Source organism: Lissotriton vulgaris, chromosome 1_1 (genome assembly GCF_964263255.1).
Source record: "Lissotriton vulgaris chromosome 1_1, aLisVul1.2, whole genome shotgun sequence".
In the NCBI taxonomy this organism is placed as follows: Eukaryota; Metazoa; Chordata; class Amphibia; order Caudata; family Salamandridae; genus Lissotriton; species Lissotriton vulgaris.
The window spans coordinates 1,707,141,848-1,707,162,708 of NC_141685.1; the positions used below are offsets into that span (position 1 = coordinate 1,707,141,848).

At 42.8% G+C, this 20,861-nt stretch overlaps 1 protein-coding gene across 1 annotated transcript in view; it reads right to left on the bottom strand.

Moving 5' to 3' along the window:
* The window catches only part of KIN (Kin17 DNA and RNA binding protein), a 149,793-nt gene that overhangs the window by 102,772 nt on the left and 26,160 nt on the right, over positions 1-20,861 (bottom strand). The window contains exons 3-5 of the mRNA XM_086918961.1: positions 7,360-7,403; positions 7,143-7,265; positions 6,257-6,438 (exon numbers count right to left, since the gene is read on the bottom strand). Of these exons, the coding sequence (XP_086775087.1) occupies positions 6,257-6,438; positions 7,143-7,265; positions 7,360-7,403 (349 nt within the window). The remainder of the gene's footprint in view (positions 1-6,256; positions 6,439-7,142; positions 7,266-7,359; positions 7,404-20,861) is intronic.

The following is a 20,861-nucleotide window of genomic DNA, read 5'->3' on the forward strand; positions in this document are numbered from 1 at the left end:
TCATGGTTTGCATCACTACCATGAAGTTAAAACTTGGAACAGGATAGGTTTAAATTTTCTCCTGAACTCTATGTGGGAAAGTCAACGTTCATAGTTTGGTGGTGGGGGTGGATGGGGGGGTAGGGGGAGTGAAAGAGAAGATATAAAAATGAGCAGTCGTCGTTGGAGGCTTTGTAGATCCCTGGTATTTTATAAGTTTAGGGTTGGCGTGTATGAAGCTAATAATGATCTTTTATGAAGAGTCCACCAAAATGAATGTCATCTGCTTAGGTTCATCATCTTGAAATGCCAAAAGGACTTTGCATATCTCTTGCTCCCTACCCATCTATGGACCAGCCATCCACATGCTTTCCAAAGACGAACCCCTCCTTAAACATGTTGACAGCGTTGAAAGTGTTCCACTACCGAAAGACCCAATGAAAAATTGAGATGGTAAGGTCACTGAAGTTTTCTGCATTCATCTCCTTTAATGGTTGCACAGCCAAAACTGATGAAACAAGCATTTACAATGCAATAGGTTTCGCAGCATTAAAATTTGAGTTACTGGCATTGTGTATGACAATGCGTTGCATAAAATTTTTTAGCAAACTTTGAATTGGTGAGCAGTGAGAGTGTGTGCAAGAGAAATAAATGCATGCCATGCGTCTAAATAAATAGGGTGAACATGAACATTAAATTATGAATGCGCACATTTAAAATTGATTACCCTTTCGGGAATGATTCTGTCGCATGTTTTTGCAGCATGTCATCGTGCTCACCAGTGTCAGTTTTGTGACCTGCTTGCTGGCACGAGCTTTTCTTACGGCCCACTTGCTTCAAATACTGTCTGCTGTGGTCTTCCAATGTTCACAGTGCTAGCTCCTTGCACTGCCCAAAAGTGTGATCGACGTGCATGAGCGCTCACCAGTGTGTCCTCTGCTGCTACCCCATTCCAGTTTATCATGCTGTGCACCAGTGCAAGCATATCGTGCAGCTCACATTTCTACGCTTGTGTGTGATACTGCATCCAATGCAAACACATTAGATTGCCCAACAGTAACAAAATATATCCACATTTGTCCAAGAATATTCATCATTCTGTCCTCGGCGCCCACGATCATGACAGGCAAATAATTATTGTTTATGCCAAACATGGACTAAATAAAGTCAAGGGGGTTTAAGACAATGCCACACTTCCGAAGACATTTGGAAATACAGACCAATTGTGCTTTTCTCATGGTCTTTACCTCCCACGTTTGCAAGGGTCAGCTTTACTTATTAAAACGGCTTTAAAACAATACAGATCGATAAATACATCTCAGTTTAAGAGACACGCTATTTTTTTTATCTTCGCTATCACTCTCCTTAGCTTCACGATGCCATTAGGCAAACGTGCGTTCGTAAAATAAATGTACACAACTAATGAATGTGAAAATAATACGTTGCCTCAGCCGACATTAAATACGAATAGCTACCCAATGTGTTTACATGGCATGCATTGGACTGGGATGAATGAGCTCACACCCTGCGCCTTAATGCAGGCTGGTGCATGAATAATAGAGCACAAGAGTAGGCACCAGATGGTCATGGGTACAGTTACACGTAGGAAGGTGGCTAGCAGATTAGTCACCTTTGTTTGGTCTGTAGCCCAAAAGTGTCTGCATATTTAGAGTTCCGTGCAGGTCTGGCACCTCTTGCGAAGAGGTAGGGAGAAGGAAGGAGATAAGAGAAAAAATCAACTGCCTTCTAAGTGGTTGAAAAGGAGCACTACAGAATGATTCACGAGACACAACAGGCGCTTAAGGCTGGAGCGAGATTGTAGAAAACCTTAAGTGCCCGCGCTGATGGGGGGAGGTAGTGGGGGGGGGGTGAGCCTTCATGCATGGATTCTGCAGAGAGACTGACTGGCATGACAAACGCCGTAGGGTCAAGAGATACAAAGTCCTATGCAAGCAAACCGAGCTAATACGTGATGGAAGATACTGAGCATAGTAAGTCGTGAGTTACGGTACCTGTCATGATAGAAGGTGACGGTAAAATGTGACATGCTAGCAATGGGTGGGGAGGACAAGCATTGCAGGGGGTGACGAGTGCAGTAAAGGTGGTGGGCGGTGCTGGGGGAGACGTGGCAGGCACTGTGGAAGAAAGTCGACAAAGGTGATAGGCGCTACAGTGGATCGCTGAAGAGGACGAAGGATCACAATTTGAAAGTGGGCACCGAGCACCTTGGAGTGAACAGTGGCATGATCAGCAGAGGGTGCGTGAGAGGTGACCAGCCCATGAGGATGCAATGGGGAGCAGGCGACGCAGAGGTTTAGGAAGAAAGCGAAGTTAACAGGAACCCTCTAAACTGAGGGTGGAGATGGGGCAAAAGGCACAGGCAGGGAGTATGGCAATGCATGGCAAGAGAAAGCACCACCAAGGAAAACTGGAGGTGAAAAACATCACCAGCATTGAAAAGCGGGGAGGTAGAAACTTCCCTGAGATGACACCCGAATGTTCGCTCACCTGCCATTGAAGTCCAGAGGTAGAGTAGGGTCCTCGCCCGGCATCGAATCCATGGTCTGCTGGTGATGGTCTATGACCAGCTACACTGGGACAGCAACAGTATTCCAGAGTACCACCGACATCGAGGACGGACTAGCCGCCCGTGGACGTGTCTGCCAACGCGCTACCTTCAGTGCCATCTCCAGCGTAGCCCAGTCAATCGGATCATTGTTGCAGAAAAGACTGACTGGTAGGAGATAATACAGTCGAGTAATAAAAACGTTTTCCACTAGCTAAAGTCAAGCCAAGAATACAGTAGTAAGCGACACGGAAAAAACATAACTAGATGTTGTAAATATTTTCAATCACTTGACCTCCTGCGCACATCCATGAGGAGATTAATACCAAGCGGAGAGTAAGCTAAGTCTGCTGGTGCGTTCCTGCAATTTCTCCGTAGCGGGCTCGCTCTTTACAGAACACCCTGTGCCAGTCCATAATGGGCTCTGCTTCTTCGCAGACGCTACACCGTACCGCCGCGTTGTGTCCTTTCTTTTTGTCTATGCTCTGCTCCAGACTCAGCAAAGGCGGGCGAAACCATAACAGTCTGCGCGCCTCAAGCCAGCCTATGGTAAACAGAGCGCAAAGCGCTCCTATTGGCTGAGTGCTCTACACAGTCATAGACACAGAAAAAGGCCCAGGCGACAGAGGCGTAATATTGAGACAACAACTAGGAACACAGAAGGACTATCTCAAAGAGATATTAAAGATCGAGTTCGACAGGTTTTAACATAGACAAAACACGCATTGACTATGTCAGTTTGTAGTGACAGGTATACACAAAAACTAGAAGCGCAGATTGTGTTTGTCACAGAAACTGCAGTTTATTTAGTCCTACGGGCCCACAAGGCGGATGAGCAAGCAATACACTCAGCTCCATCAGATGCCTGTCGAAGAGACGGACAATCTGTTCTCAGCAGCAACAACAAGTCAGGTCCCGGGCCGCGCTGTGATTGGCTGACGTCACGGGGGTGTCCCGGCCGGCAGCCAATCACAGCGCGGCCCGGGAATGACATCACGGGGGTGTCCCGGGCCGGCAGCCAATCGCAGCGCGGCCCGGGACAAAGGGGCGGGGCTTAAAAAAAGCACCAGGAACGCCCCCGAATCGCGTTTTCGAGAGAAAGCGCGATTGACAGCCTCTGTCTCCCAATGGCTAGTCTCCATTTATGGAGCTAGCCAATTGGAAACAGAGGCTGTCCTAACCTCACTATTAAAAACAACAGATTTCGATCTGGGAGGGGCTTCGCCCCTCGCCAGGTTACGAAACCTAAAAAATATGGATTGTGAGAAAATGGGATCGTGTGGTTGTGTGGCCTCACCCTGTAATAAAGTTGCCAACCCATTTAGGACCCTTAGGTGTCATTTGTCAAACCTTCAGCTCCAACCTGGGTAGCTGTGGCTCTGAGCAGCACAACAAAGAAATCTGACAAAAACTTATAAACATTTTAATGTAACGAAAAAGAGTCACCAGAGTTTCGGAGATGCAGAATTTCCAACGTATAGTAAATCAAAGTATTTTACTCAGCTGCTAACAAGTATTGGCAAATTCTACAAATTTACACTTAGAAACGTTTTCACACAAAAATTTGGGCTAGTTGTACTGCGGTCACTTGAGACACTATAGAAGACCAACTTCAGTAGGGAGCCAGAAAGAGGGACCAGCAAGGTCCTCAGAAATAGTTACCTCCGCAGGTGACGTGGTCTTCAGTCAATTCCAGGCACTTTGATCCTTTGAAGGGCTTTCCTATGGAAGTGGTCCTGATGCAAGGGATTACGGATGCTGTGGATGTAATGCGGTTGACAGGAGTCTTGCTGCAACTACTCGTTGGTCCACAAAGGGGGTGAGGTTTTCCTGGTCACAGGGTTGACATCCCTCGAAGTACTCTTGGTGCTGGCAGAGGTCCAGTCGCCACTGGCCTACCGGTCATCTAGTATCGTGGTCACAGGTCAATCCTTCCTGGGTCAATAACTCATCCTCTGAAGGTCCCGGAAGCACTCCAACGACACTCCAGGGCTCAGTGAACTCAGGTGCAACCCTAGTGCTACATGGTGGCATGTTGAAGAATTTGGGCTACCAAATTACCCCAGCAGGCTTCTTCAGCTGTTGTGTTCCTGTGCTGCAAACATGAGGCCAGTCAGCTGGTCCTTGGAGTCTGAGTTTGGCTGGGCTATGGAGACGACTTCTCCATGAGCAGGACACAGCAGGCATAGTCCCTCTCCTGAGCTAGCCATCGGGTGCAGTCCACGACAGTGTAGCCTCTCTTTGCCGGTTCCATGGTGCAGCAGTGTAGACCTTCTTCCAGTCCAGTCGAGATCAGAGTTTGGGGTATCAAGGGTGCCCTACTTATGCTCAGCTAATGCCCTCAGAGCAGGATGTTGTTGCTAGCCAAAGGGCTACCAGGCTCTTTCCCACCTCATGATCACTTCCTGCGAAGTGTGGCATCTGGGCATCCCAGGATGCACCATTCTGTTCACTTCCAATATGTCAGGACCCCTTCCCCAGCGTGTGAAGATCCCTATCCCAACCCAGAGGTGTGGCTACCAAAGAGGGCTACACGCCCCTGGAAAACTGGTTTGGCAACTGGTTTCCCCTCTCCTGTCCCTAGTGCTAGCCCGTCTGTCTGAACAATGGAACAGCCCCTCTCTATTTGCTCTTGAAGCTCATCTTTAGGGCTAACATCCATGTGGTTTCTTGCTGAAGGCAGGCAATGCCTCCTTCCAGAGCAGGCCACTGTATCCTTTCCTGGGAGTCGTTAGCACATCTTCCCCAGGAGACCAGAAAGCTGTCTCAGCAAGAAGAGCCCATGTGTAACTGGCATGGAAGAGGAGACTAAAGGCAACAAAGCAGCAACTTTGCTAAAGTTGAACACATAAACATGTTACATTATTTTTGACTTGAGAATCAAGCCAGGCTCAATGTAACAAGTTGTTTGATACCTTGGATGAACCACTTTGGTACCATAATTCCAGAGTTAAACAGCTGAAGGGTCAAATTGTGCTCTGTACTCGCCAATGGGTCAATCAACCCTTTCGAAACAAAAAATTACAGTTTTGCATTTTTACTATCAGAACATGTAAATTAAATCTTCTGCCCTTGAGATACGTGGACCCCTGCCTTGGTACTCAATAGGCCTGCCATAGGGAAACTTACATACATATCAGAAGGTAGTCTGGCTTTGTCATTACTTTAAATGACAATGTTGTGCTAGCAGTTTAAACTGCTTTTTCAGGCAGCAAATAGTGGGCTGAGAAGTTTGTTTTACTCGTATCACACCTAGGGTGGCACAACCACTGCTGCAATCCCTTGAGTGACCTTGTTACTTATATAACCTGGGTACTATTTAATAACAACTAACGGTAAGTTAGTTTAGCAAATGGGGTATGAGTCAATACAACAGACGTGCTTCCGAGAAAAAGCACAGGCACTGAGGTCCAGTTAGCATGCCTCAATGCACTCTAAGTCGAAAAACCAGCATCATCAGTCCAGAAACTTAGGGGTGACCACACAAAAAGAGGCAGTTCCTTACATGGATGAAACAGCAAAGATTTTCTCTAGACAACAATGCTCTTTTCAATCACTTGTGAAAATGGTTTCTCACTGGTGGGATTCTGGAAAATGTTATACGGGCATATATTGTAGAAAAATATAACAGCATCTAAGCAATCAAGAGTCCGAGACTGAAAAATATTTGAAACAAGGAATAGCTTCCAGTTACAAATTTGTGTCCCCTACCTGTTCGGTTGTCACCATGCCTCTTCTAACTTGCTCCTCAATAAATTTGGCAGTTTTTTCTTCATCATCCAGATCTTGTTTCTTCTTTTTCTCAAGTTCTTGCTGTCTACGTATTGTTTCAGGGTCTCTATCAATATACTGCATATACCACCCTTTGGGAGTCTCATCCACTTTGGCTAAACCTGGGAAAACACAAACATAACTTTTAAATAGAACATTAGAGTACATACTGCAGTGACAAAATACAATTTAATGCAACCAAAATGATTTGGCGTTCACTAGTTCCAATAAAGATACAGTATTAAAAAAAATGGATACTGGACATTGGCTTCAGTATCCCAATTAAACCATACTACTTTCAGTATAGCCCACTGGTTCTCGAGAATCTTGCAGCGGCAGCAGGTAGCGCGCTCTGCATTCCAATACAAAAGATTTGCTACTGTGTCATACCAAAGTGTAATAGTTACAGTGGAGCTAAGTGTTCCAATCAACTGTTAATTGTCACAGCTCTATTTTTCCAATTTAGTATTTACTACTGGGTTAATATGAAATGTATTAAAGAATTAAAAACATGGCAGATGTTTCATTGTCACAGTAAGACACTGAATGTTTTCCAGCTACTAACAAAGGGGTAATTTTGACTCTAAACTATTTGTGTAGCAGTGTAAAGCATATCATTTCAGGTTCTCATTGACAGTAATAATTAAGTTAATAGGCAGAATTTAAGGTACTACTGATTTTGGTAGCCTGACATACAGAACTCGAGAAGTACTCTGCAAATGGTAACTGCAGAGGTATCCTCAACAAATTATACACTTCAGATTTTTAAAAATATCCTGAAACCATAATCAGTGTAAACTAATAAAAAACAGAAGAACATGATTACCTTCTCGGCCTAACCACTTTGTGAAATCAGTCAGCGTTTCCCACTGTGTCGCATTCATATGGATGTGCTCTCGGTGACTGATGTACTCATTGTAAACAATATTGTTATGCACTCGCTTTGTTCCTAAACGTCACAAACAAAAGAGACAGATCATAGTCCAAAACCTTCAAAAAGTGTTCGTCTTTAACTCCGCACAATTCACAGAAGAAAAGCTCACCAAATCGTCTTCTGAGAAGTTCCAAAAACTCGTTCTTGAACTCACTGCATAAATAAAAGAGACAAAAGATGTTCAGGAGAGAATGGGCGGTCCAGCTAACAAAAACTCAACATGAACGTTCAGGTCAAGCTTTGGAGGGACAACGTTTTTGTTTTAGTAATGTTATATTTTCAATTTTATTTTACCTACATTCATGGGCCAAAAACCTGTTTTTTAATTGGCAAATAATACATTTCTATTAGGAGACTCGGAAACAGCTGCCCTATGTTATAAAGTCCTGGCTCGCCCAACAGATAATCCCAGTGAGCAGTTGTGTTTTTGACTTGGCATTTAATATGTGCTTGTTGGACCGGGTAAATCCTGCTGCAAAAGGACCCCCAAACAAATCCAAGGTAAAAGGTTTTGGGAGGAAGCTACTTCGTGAATACTTCTTCAGGAAGGCATAGCATCATTCTTGCAAATCTATTATCAAGAGTCTAATCCATCTTGATATGAGGTTTGGAGCTTCTCAATCACAGTGGTTCATGAGATTTCAAGAACAAGAATCTATTTGGAGGTAGGGACAGCTTTAAAGCCGATATACCTTCGGAAATAAGAGGGGCATGCAATAAAGTATGACATATTGGCAAAGAAATTAGATGTACCTCTAGGAAGCTGAAATCAATATCTCCCAAACAATATCAATCGCCCTTGGGCCCAAAAAATACCACCATTCAGATAGTGGACGACAACTTAATCAAGCTAAATACTTGAGGTCAGTCTCAATTGGCCTCTTTTGATACATGGGAGATCTTCGAATGAATGGCCAAGCACTACTGGCATTTATCTTAGTCTATCCCCTTGACAATGGAGGAGCCCCCCACCCCCACCTCCACAAATGGTTCTCTTCTTTGCCAACTTGAAGCATCAAACTTGCCAAGATAGAAATAGCTAGACTTTAATACCCCATCCATTGTGCCATTTTTCAAGGTTCCACCTCATCACCGGATCCATGCAAGTTATATATGGAATCGATGAATGAGCTGAACGTCTCAGATTTCCATACTAGAGTACCTAACAACAAAGAACTTTAACTTGGTGTATTCAAACAGTAGCTCACACCTGAAGAGCAGCCTCGATACTACCAAAAGCCGGGTTATCATACACTCAAACTCATGAAAAGTGCCACTTTCAATCGTACACATGCATGCCTTTCTTGATTGGATCACATCTTTTACTTAATCGTCATGTCTTGAAGATTTGTCCGACACACCTTCCTCAACTTCAGATTCCATGGGAAAGTTGCTAAAGTATGTTTGCTCCAAAGGTATAATTGTTAATAAACCAAATCAAACACTGAATTTTTCAGTCTTGTGGTCCACTGTATGGTTGCCGATTATCACTACAAAGAACTGTATTAAAACATTACTTGCAGCCGGTTTTACCTGTTTCCCGTTTTTCACTGACATCCATCATTCAGTACCATGACACAAGCAGTCTTGCACTCCATACAAACATTGGGTGCGTCAAAGCACCAAGTAAAGTGGTTTTATGCCTCGCTGTCGGAGATGTCCCGTGTCCCCCTATTAAGCTTCGTGATTGCTGGGAGACTATATTGGATAGGGAACTTTTGAACTCTGAATGAGACAGAATTACTGCATTTCCCAAAAGGGTTTCATTTAACACCAGACTGAAATACACGCAGTTTAACAACATGCACATGACGCCCAACAGATGTGGGGTCACCTATGGTGGCGAAATACGCAAGTGACAGAGGTGTGACAGGGGGATGAACAAGCAGAAATTGACACAATTATCAAAAATAACTCATAATTCCGGTTATTTCTTCACCGTAGAATTACCATAACCCCTGGTAACCATGAATCCCTGGCAGGCAAATAATTGGAAGGATTACAAGCCACTCGTTATGAGGGCCTTCAATCAGCCAAGATTTTTTTAACATGAGATTCAATAATACACCTACAGTAGTGGTTCCCCAAATTATGTTTATGTTTTTTCAGTTTTTATCGGCCTCCTGCTCAACACAGACCCAGCAGCTATTTGCAGTCTGCTTGCATTGCTGAACTCCTTTACTTTTCAATTATTTTCTTAAAGTCCGAAATGTCTCAGATTTAGTAGCTCGATTAAATATTCTTCTCTCCAAGGAAGCATTTGACACAAGAAAATCAAACGCAGTGGCAAAGACCTGGACATCTATTCTTGCCCAAGTGTCATGATGGGAATGCCTCCAGAACAGTGTTGAGTGGTGTTTCTCTGTGCTGAGCGCCAGACTAAAAGCATCTGGTATCCTGTTTTTTTTTTCATTTTGGCCCTATCCTCACACTAATCAGGTGGGTACAAAACTATTGTTTATCCCTTGACGTGAGTGATTTCTTGGGCCTGTCCTATGACCTCATTGTACAGAGAGTGGACTACTGTCTCTATCATGGTAGTAGCATTTAGAGCAGTGGTCGTAGCGCTGTGTTTTGTCATTTCATAGTTGTAACCAACCGTATTATATGTGTCACTGGAATGGAGGCCTCCCGGCCCACTAGTGTCAAGTTCCACTTCTATGCACCATTCCAGGTCATAGAGCTAATATCCTAAGCATATGCTTTGTGTGTTTGCAAATGTGGCCCGAGTGGAACAAGTATTGCGTCTAAAATTGACCCAGAGTAATGGAGACTGCTGGGATCCATTTTGGGTGTCCATGGCCTGGCCTTGTGCATAAGATGGAGGTGACGTTGTTGTCCTAGACTTTGGAAGTGCATTGCTGAAAGTACTAAAGCTGAAGGGAGGAGACCTAAACACTGAACAGGGGAGTGTGGAGAGAAGGCTCCTTTAGAAATCCTCCTCTGCCTACTGCTTAAAAGAGCTACAGATTAGTTTTCCTGTAACACTGCCTTTTTAGGTTTTGCCTGGCGAAAGCTGCGCTTTCTGCGCAGCTTTTTCGCGCAGGCGAAAACCTGATGAGAAGTGTAGTGTGGCTTTGTTCAGCCCTCGTCGTTGATTGGCTGGCTCCGTAAACGGAGCCTTGCCATTGGACGAGGGGCCTGTCCGTCAATGCCGGACCAGACACGGGGGCGTTCCCGACATTCTTTGGCTTTTGCCGACGTCACGCGACGCCGGGAACGCCCCCGTGTCTGGTCCGGCATTGCCGGCACTTCTGCGTCTCTCCTAACCCCGTGACTGGCCGGCCGGCCAATCCTAGCGCGGCCGGCCGGAAGTGCCCGCCCCCCGCAGCCCGGGGAAGAAGGAGAGGAAGACGGCAAGCACTATGGCGGCGCCCGCGGGGAGACCGGAGAAGTGCCTCTCCAACCTGCCGCTTTGTCTGGGCTGCCCAGCCTGTCGCTGCTCGCCTCCCAGACCGATCGAGAAGTGCCACCGTCGCAAGGTGCAGGTGAGTCGATTTATTTGTTTGTTTTTTTCCCTCCTCCCCTACCCTCCGAGCCCCTGCCCCAACCTGTCTTCCTCCTCGTGGCCGGGGCTATGTTTAGGGGCGCTAGGCCGCCCGCATGGCCGGGCTTTGTGTGCCGGTTACGGGATGCCTGGGAGATCCACGGAGGCTCTTGAGCCCCTGCGGGGGGATACAGGGGGTCCGCTTTGTGTCCCACCGCTGGCTGCAGTCTGCTCGAATGTTTTTATTGCTGCCCGCATTGCCCCTGCAGCTTTCTGCTGATGTGTTTTACAGCTGGGAACCGGCGCTCGCTGGTCACATACCGAAGATTAATGGCGGCTTAAGTAATAGCGCTAATTACCTCATTTCTCTGGGCTCGCCGATGCAAATGGAGAAGTCGGGCCCAGTCAGCAGAATATGCATTGGATTTCCGTTGCACTGTCCCCCTGTTCCCCCACGGAGCATCAATTCTCTTGAATATTGCCGGCTCTCTATAATTGGATGCGAAATGGCATTATTTTATTACCATTAAATGGATGTGTTAGGTTCACGCTTTCAGTCCTTGACTTTGTTTGTGGAAAAGAGCGATATTTATTAATTTGTTGACTGCTGTGTCCAGAGTCGATGACTTTTCTCACAGTGCATGTTGTACATTATTTTGAGAGAAAACATTGTTCATGAAGTTTTGGGATCCCACCCCTGCTCAGAGCGTTGTTTGTTGTCAGGTGTTCACAGCTTAGCAAATTTAGGAATTTAATTGGTCTCATGTCCTGATAGGGGTAATAATACTGGGGGTGTGCTACCGCGCTATCCAACCACCGTACGTCCTTTGTTCTGCAGTGAGGAGCAGTGAAGAATTTCGGGGTCCAGAACTTAATATCCGGTGTTTCTACACTGAAATGGCAGGTTAAGTGATATTGCTCCAGAGTAAGCTAACGTTCACCAGTTTCGACAGCTTTGGGTTTCCTCACATATACTTTCCCAGAACCCATCATGGCGTATTGTGCACAGTGCCAGAGGCGTGGGTGCAGTGTTCGTTTGACTGCTGCCTCCGCTCGGAACTCCTTCACGTTTTCTCGAGAGCCTGCGTGTAACTCTGCAGGCTTAGATATTTATTTGAAATGTTTTACATAGCGCTGGCTAGACCGGGAGGTATCACAGCGCTTTACATGAACAGAAGCAACGTGAAAGCCCTCCCTGTGCACGTGACCCGATGGGGCCCTGGAATGCCGCATACTTGCCGTGGTTTAGCAAAGACCACTGAACAGCAGGTGTTGGGGATTACATATTAATTTAGTGCTAGTTGGAGACGGCTCTAAAGAGACACCTGTACGGTGTTGTTAACCTGTTCTCTCTATGGAAACAGGTATTAAAGTGTTGTTTTAAGAAGCTCACTAACAAAGAGCGAACATTCGGAACTCTATTGTGCTCATTATGCGCAGTAAGTTTTTTACTCCTGCAAATCTTCCAGTTTGTCGTATAGTTAGGTGATATTTGTCGGCATTCTCCAAAACTGAGTGGCACCTATCCGTATCTTACCCGCATGAACAGTATTTTTCAAGCCTAGATAAGTAACAGATATTGTGGAAATCCATCAAAAGTCGGTATTTTGTCATTTGTGGGTGTGTGTGGGGGGGGGGCTCTGTATGGGTGTGTGTGTGGGGGGGCTCTGTGTGTGTTTGTGTGTGTCATTTGCGAGAGATAAAGCTAGTGGCATTGTAAATGGCAATGCCATTTATTTATGTTAAAAAAACATAAATAAATATAATGTCAAGAGCAATGCCAATAGCTCTAACTTTAACAAAGGCAAAACCATTGCATTGTAAATGCTTGTTGGTAGATGGTGGTGGTGAAGGTTTGGACTGCAGACTTTATTGTTCTAAGGAACAGGGACACCTTAGATGGGGCCAGCACTTTGTCTTTTCCCCTGATCTCTTTTTAGTGTAGCTGATGACAGCCTGGTGCTAAAATTCTCAGACCTCTTTGTGCTGCTGTTTTGTTTGATTGAAGCTGAAGTCTACCCTGCTGTGAGGAGCAGCAATCTAAACAAAGGCTGTGTCTGAAGAGCAACCTGGAAAGGACTGCCCCTGAAGCCCGGAGCACCAGTGCCTGTCAGCTTGCCAAGACCAGTGAGCCATGTGAGGAAGAGTAGAGCACTGGTGGAAACAAGGCCCAGTGTGGAATCCTAGCGACTGGATTCCTGTAGCAAGGTGTGAGGAGATGGGTGCAGCACAGATCAGGTTGTTGCTTGTGTGCAAGATTGAGTCGGTGATCCAGTTTGAAAGAGAGGGCAGCCATGAAGTGAGCTCTGAGGTTTAAGGTGCTGATCGACCTTCACCAGTGAATGATGTGTAAGTGGATGACCCCGTATGCCATAGGGGGGCACTGTGAAGTTTGGCATGCTGATCACGCCGCCACCCGTTGCATTGTGTAAGTCTGCGACCCCCTATGCCAGAAGGGGGACCATGAAAGTTTGCCATGCCGAATGGTCCGTTGCCCATGTGTAATGTGCAAGACAGAGACCCAGTATGTTAAAGGGGACCGCTATGAAGAGAAACCAGCTGCTGCTCTGACTGGGACGTCGCCCGAGTGAAACGCATGTGTGGTGACCCTCTATGTCAGAGTGGCCCACCAAAGGAAGACAAGGATCGTAACCTGGTGGATGCCATCGTCGCAAGGAGGTCACTGTGGTGACCCATTGGGGCCAGGAGCCATGACTGAAGATCAGTGGCCCTGACTGAGGATCAGAACTAGAAGCAGAGGAATCCTCCCCCAACCACGGCCAGTGGAAGAACCAATGGAAATTTACCGTCTGCGGTCCCTACGGAGCCGCATGTATGATCCTCGTTGAAAGCAGCTACTGCAGCTGCCACACCCATGAGAGAGATACTCTCCGAGACTCTAGTCGGACAATCCCTGCAGGTGCAGGCAAGACCGAAGGAAGGGTCAGAAGGTTCTGGAAGAAATTGTATGCCAGATAGCGCTTTTGCTCTGGAAACATTTGGACTTTTCTAGTCGGAGTGGGACTTCTGAGACTCAGACTGCTAGTGGGGCCTAATCTGAATGTCATCTATGGTGAATGTGGAATAACCACTAGTGAGAGGAGAGAGGGACTCAGGGGACTGTCTTTAAACACTACAACCCCGACATCATGGGATTGAGTGTATTGTTTGCGCATGCCGTATTTCAATTTAGGTTGTATATAAACAATCCTTTCAACATAAAAGAAAGTATTTGACTGGACAATCATTTATTGCTGCTATTGAACTTATTTTGAGTTGTGAGCCAGTGTGAATCACCCTGCGTTTACCTCCATCCTCCCAGTTTGCAGAGTCATTTAGGAGGGACCCTGGGACATCAGAAGCAAACACCCTCAACAACCATGGTTGAAGCCTAGCATTCCCTACTTGACTGTAGCCCCTTAACTGGGTCAGACATCTTGTGAAATTCAATATTTGCAAGGGTTAACATAAGAGTACTCCATCATCAGACTTTATTCGGTTTTAACAAGAAAACCATAAAAATCAAACAAATGCCATTAAAAAAGACTCCATCAAATAATTTAACACAAACAATACAAAGTTAAATAGCTAATGCTTTTGATGGATCCATATTACCACAGTTACCCAAATGTAACGATAGAAGTTAATCTCAGCTGGACCTAAGCCTAATTGCAGCCCTTAAAAAGCTGAGTGTGTGTAATACCGAATTGCTTGAAAGCAGTTAAAAAAAAAAGCTGCCTAAAGCTAGCTTTCTTTAGAATAGGAATAATAAAAAACTTGCTTGGAACCGCATAAAAACTACAGAACATTAAAAAGTAAATAATATCCTGCAGAGGCTTTCCGTCGCAGCCACAGGGTAAGAAACACTGCCCTCTATATGCACCACGGGGGATGGGCTAGAAGATAATGAAAGTGGTCCAGACAAAATTAATTGAGTCAGTAAAAAGCGGTCATGGGCACTTTTGAACCATAAGAGTAGAGTTCAGTGAATGGCACTGTCTTCAACAGAGAATACCTACGAACAATGGGCTTCCTCAACTCCTCTTCTTCCCTAGACCATGTCCTCTTCCCAAGCCCATGACTACTTACTCTAGCATCAGACCATCACAGAATTTGAAAATGGGTAGACGTTTTCTACTTTTGTACCACACAGTCTACAGAGAGATAGCATCACACAGAGAGAGAGAGAGAGAGCCTCACTCAAAGAGAAGTTTCCAACCCTTGTTGGGGACAATTTAGTTATACTGCAAAACAAGAGAATAGGAGTCCTTAAACTATTTAAGGGTCAGTAATGTAGGCCAGCATGTGAAAACCAAAATCTATTTGCAAAGAGTGAAACCGATAAATGGCTTCATATTTTGGACACACAAACAATATATTGCAGAAGATGTGGCCAACATACGATAATTAAGTTTGTGCCTGAACTACAGAGGGGCACAATCAGTCCACTGACAGACACCTCACCCAGCCATGCTGGAAAATTATTTACAGACAGACTATGCAAAGTAGAATTTGAGGTAAATAAGCCTTCTGTTGAAAACTCTCTATTCCAAAAGACTTCAGATATTAATTCCTTAAAAACTCTTTCCTCTTTATTCATGGAGATAGTTAAAGCAGCCTAAAGAAGATTCCTTGTGCTTGGAATCTAAAAAACAAGCATTGACAAAGTCAATATGTCTCGCATTTTGGATCAAATGACTTTGTCAATTGTTTTAGCCATGCTGCACAGCATCCCTGATGTGGTGGTGGGCAAGCAATGTCTAGCGACTGTCTAGTAAGCCAGACCTAAAGACACCACTTCAGCCAATTCCTATTGGCTGAAAAGACACACTAGAGGACTCCCTTACAAACATAAGAAAGAAAAAAAAAACTTATGGATAACGTGGGTATACTCCTTTCTTCTGCACACATTTTCACATACGTATTTTAATTGAGGTACTCTTTACAGCCTCAACATGAATTTACAGAAACCATGCAACAACCTGGCCTTTCACAATGACTCGGACATTTTTGCCAGCAGTAGGATGGTGCTGATTTCTGAGAAAAGGCTCTTGTGATTGGGAGCATGGGAGGGCAATTGAAGAGACCAGCAGATGACAAAACGTAAATTCATAAATGGAAAAATAAGAATACAAAAAAAAATGGAAAAGGTCATACAGCAACTAAGTTCTCATCATTTACACATGCACTATGCAAAATAGTACCACTTAAGGGATAATTATTAGAACACTAATACATTTATATATATTAACTTGATATTTACACCTCCCCAATTAAGCCCACTGGCAATTCAAGGTGTCTCAGTCTCGGGACAAATCAATCAAAAAATGCTGTTTAACATATGCTATATTATAACAGTGCCCTTCAAACAGTGCTCCTTTCAACCAAATTTCAAAAAGATTCCAGGAAGTCACCCGCCTCAGATAAGAGATTACTGTGGGCTCAATACACTCAGGATTTACAGTGTTTTTACCAATCTACACGGGAAAATGTGCTTTGACAAAGAGAAATTGAATATGAAATAAAATATTTAAACTATAAAAATGTTGCCAGAAATTGAGACAAACAATTAAAATACATTTTTAAAAAATACAGAAATTAAAAAATAAATATATGAAAAAATAAAACCTATATTTTAAATGAAAAACATTTTTGGCATTTTGCTTTAAGATCCTCATATGAATTAACAAGCATTTGGAATGCAATATGTCTCGCATTATTAAAGTTTGAGCTATTGGCATTGCTAATAAGAATGCAACACCCTAGAAACCAACACTCCCTAAGTATCCATTACCACTCAAAAGAAAAAGCCCAGACACAACTGCCAGCCATAAGAAGAAACTACAAACATGCAAAGTTTGGGACTCAGGATTCTTAATGGCAGGACAAGAAGGGGGTCACAGACAATACACATACAGCTCTCATTTAGGTAATATATAACGGAGTACGGAAATGATTTAAGATATGGTAGCATTCCGCCAGTCTGTCCTTCATATTTATAGTTCCTTACTGCTCCGGTGGAGTATTTCAAAGGAAAATATTTCCACTGTAACAGCAGGAGCACCTACGTAAGAAAGCAATGCTGGATCAGCTACCATATCATGGTGGTTCGCGTGCCATTATTTTTGTTTCTCTGTATCAATCATTTTGCGCACAATGTGGGTGGAGGCCATGGAACACTTTTAATGGTGAGGAGTAGGAGGCTTCACACGGTTCTCCTGAGCTGGGAAATAATCTGCATTTGAAATCTCATCTTAAATGGGCTGGCCTTCTGAACTACTGCTCTGGCAGCTCTGTAGTGTCCGCCAGGTCAAAATTTTCTGAAAGTAGAGCCAGCAGAAGCTCCAGCAATAGGAAACCTAGTAGTTCAACGTGGAAACAGCAGGTCTAGAGAACCAGGATCCTTGCCAATAAGTAAGAAAAGGCAATGAAACATTTTGGCCTTTCTATTTAAAATGGTCTAATACATGGTATGGTCTTTAATCGTGAGTGTGGGCATTATTAATTAAAGACTAATTACTAGAGGGTCTGTGCAACTCATTTTAAATATTTTTTCTTGTGAGGAAGATGCTTCTCCTCCCTCTTAGGAGTCCTCATTTAGAAGATTGCAGGGATTTGCTGAAAGCCATTTTGTACTTGGCAGCCATTTTAGGTAGCCATGTGCTCGCCATGTGCTGTTTCCCTCTTCCAGAGCCTTGCACATGCTCAGAGGGGCCTAGCTAGTAGAATGCACCTGCTCCTAGTATAGAACTGTCAGGCTATTCTTGCTGATGTAGGGAGAAGTAACTCTCCTCTAACTTTGTTAAGCAAGCAAATCTTGTATACCCATATTAGTCATTTTGCATGCTTACATGTGCCAGGACCTCCCCTTGGTTTTATGCTGACTAATGTAACCTAAGCATATATAAGGTCCCTGTTTTCTGTACTCCTTATACTGCCTCATACAGTTTCCTGAGGGTACTGGGTGACGTAGCCTCCCTCATCTGAGGTGAATAAAAGAAGTCTTTTATATTACAGCTTCTGTGCCAATCTCTTCTTTGTTGGTTTAAAAGAACCAGGTTTATCAGTGAGACCCCTGAGAAGGTTTCTATGTTCTACAAATGGCGCTCCAATGTGGACCTCATCAGAGAAGTGGCTATCCAAGGGAGTGATCTTGACAGGAGATAGGAATGTACTGAGGAGGCCAGGACAGGACTCTACTAAGGAGGTACTCTGTGCACAGAGATTATGGGGATACTCTGTCTCTGCAGCCCAGTATATTTGTGGTCTCCCCGATTTTGATCCTCCACATGGTTACCACTCCTGACTGAGAACCTTTTTTGGTGTGAGTGTTCTAAAAACGACCATTAGGTAATTCAGAACTTGGCAGTTGGAATCTGGACATTTGGGATTGGTAAGGTCGTTTGATAAGACGCTTGCTGTTTGGTATTTGCATTGGCTGATTTTGGAATATGGAAATATATAAATTGCTATTTGTGTAGGCAGGTAATGAGGAGACTTTTCTCTACTTTTTATAAAATTTGAACGGCACATTGCGCAAGTGCTACTTTGCGTATAGTATTGTATATTTTACAATATTTTTAGCATGCCTGTTTTAAGAACACATCAAATAATGTGTTGCTTTTTGGACGTACCATAATGTGATGTGAATTGAAATAGCCGGCTCCCCTAGAGAGATACCTAAATAGGTTTAGGTATAAAAAAAAATATTTATTCCTTGGTGACTCAGTACCCCATGGAATTAAAATATGTACAAGGATCCTGCTCTGTGCACTTAGAAATGATGCAGAGCGATTTCTGGTGTTCTGCCAGCCAAAACTAGTGAATTGAATGTATTTTGACTTCTTGAAAATGGAACAGTCTGTTCGGCTGTTTTGTGCAGTCTTTTGGAATACTATTGAGAAGCTCTTCTTGTAATTATGACTTACAACTAGTATTTACAAATGGTTTGGTTTAAGTACAGTCTGTGGGCTGTCCTTTTTGTTTCGGTCCTAAGTGTTGATCTGTGGGTTAAATGTGTGTTTAAATGTCTATGTGGTTTCACATTGGTGGTACTTGTGTGACTAAACAGCAATTGCACTCTTTGTGTAAGCAAGACTAGCCTTAAGCGCACTGTATTGTATGTTCTGAGTGTATGACCCCCCTTCTGTAAATGTCTGGAATGAGCTCAATGTGTTTGTTTTAGTTTTTTTGCTGTCATCACTCTGTTATGCAAAATGTCATTTAATTAATATTAAATAAAAATCCAGAAATAAATTATATAACGTATATTAAATAGCTACATGTTACTATTAAATTTACGAAGTAAGACACTATACATGTGTGCAAATTGCTAAAGATAAAATTAGAATTCACATTCAATAGGAATAAAATAGGCCTCAAAAAACGAAAAAGTGTATTTTGTAATGATTATGACTAACATATAAAATGTTACAGCATTTTCCTTAGATACATTGTATTAGATATTAATAGGCATTTCACATCATCTGAGTAAATTGGTTGTTGCTGAACTAAACACACATTATAGAACAATACATTGAAATGCCTCCGTTTTAAATAGACTGTCACCATGCTTACATTTCAACACTAAAAAAGAAGCTTTCCAACAGCTGTGTTTTAACTGTCTCTGAGAAGCAGCTGTTTTTTTGACTGTAGGCCACGGAGAGAAAGGGATGCTGACTCAGCTACGATTTTAGCTCAGTGTCAAACTGGTATAGAGGCTTGTATGCTTTTAAAAAGTTTTAAAAAATCAGGTTCAAAATTTTTGGATAACAGGAAAACATTTAAAGTAAGGATTTCCTTTCATAAGGCCTTTTTACATAAGCACATTCATGGTTCTGATGTTAAATAATGAGTGTCCTTTAAAAAGTGGTGCAACATTTTTCATGTTTCAAGTTAAGCTTCTGTGCTTAGGCTTATGAATAAAAGCGTCTCAATATGATAGGCAAGAAATGAAGCTTGCTTTTGATATGTGGAATTATCAAAATGATTGGTTTTATTAAAAAAAAAAAAATTATATATATATATATATATATATATATATATATATATAATCTGTGGATTACCCTATGCATCTGTACATACGTTATGAAGTTTTTCTCTATGATGCAGTTTTGGTCCTCTTCTGATTAAGTTACTGAAAATATTTGCTATAACCTTTTAATCTATTTTTATAGATTACAGTAATTTTTGCACTTTCCCTTACTTAATTCCCTCCTTATATGTATATTTTTGCCGGTAATTTGCACTTTAATGCACTATTGCACTTTATCACTGTTTGAATAAATTTGTGTCCGCTGTAGATAATTAGCTAATGTTAAAAATTATCTTGCTCTTGTCCATTTCATGGATTTTAAATTTTTGCACTATTTTTGCACAATTTTAGTATGTGGTTTTTAACGTTTTTACTGGTTTGGGTACGATGGACCTCCTGTGACTATATATATTATTTAACAATTTTCATGCTGTCTTTGATTGGCTGACTTTGAATTTGGGCACTTGCCCTATACTTGCATTTTGTTCATCAATTTTATTGTTGTATAACAGGAAACTAATAAGGATTTATTTGGGTTTTTAACCTTGTCCCTCATTTTAAAAATTCTTCCATTATCGCGATATGATGAACTCAATATTATGTATACTAATGTTTATAAGTGTACTTTGACTAATTTATGATTCTTGCCAGCCGTGTCAATTACAAACAGTATGTTTTCTATGTCCTTGATGTTATGGGAGGGGCCATATGGAGTACTACCAGTATTTAACCACATGTATCTCTGGGTCTGTCATGTGATCAAGTCCGGGTTTCCCGGACGAAACGCGTCATGTTGCCGTTCCCATCGATGGAATAAAAGCACTTTATTTCACCTGAAAACCCTCGTTGTGGTCTGTGTTCGAGCTGTTTTGGTTGCTGGCACTTCAGGATTGTGGATATATATATATATATATATATATATATATATATATATATATATATATATATATATATATATATATATATATATATATATATATATATATATATATATATATATATATATAGGAAATATTGAAAAAAGGATGTGCATTACATTTGTTTTTTAATGTTGATAAAGCTTAGTAATCCTATTGTGAACTCCTAACAT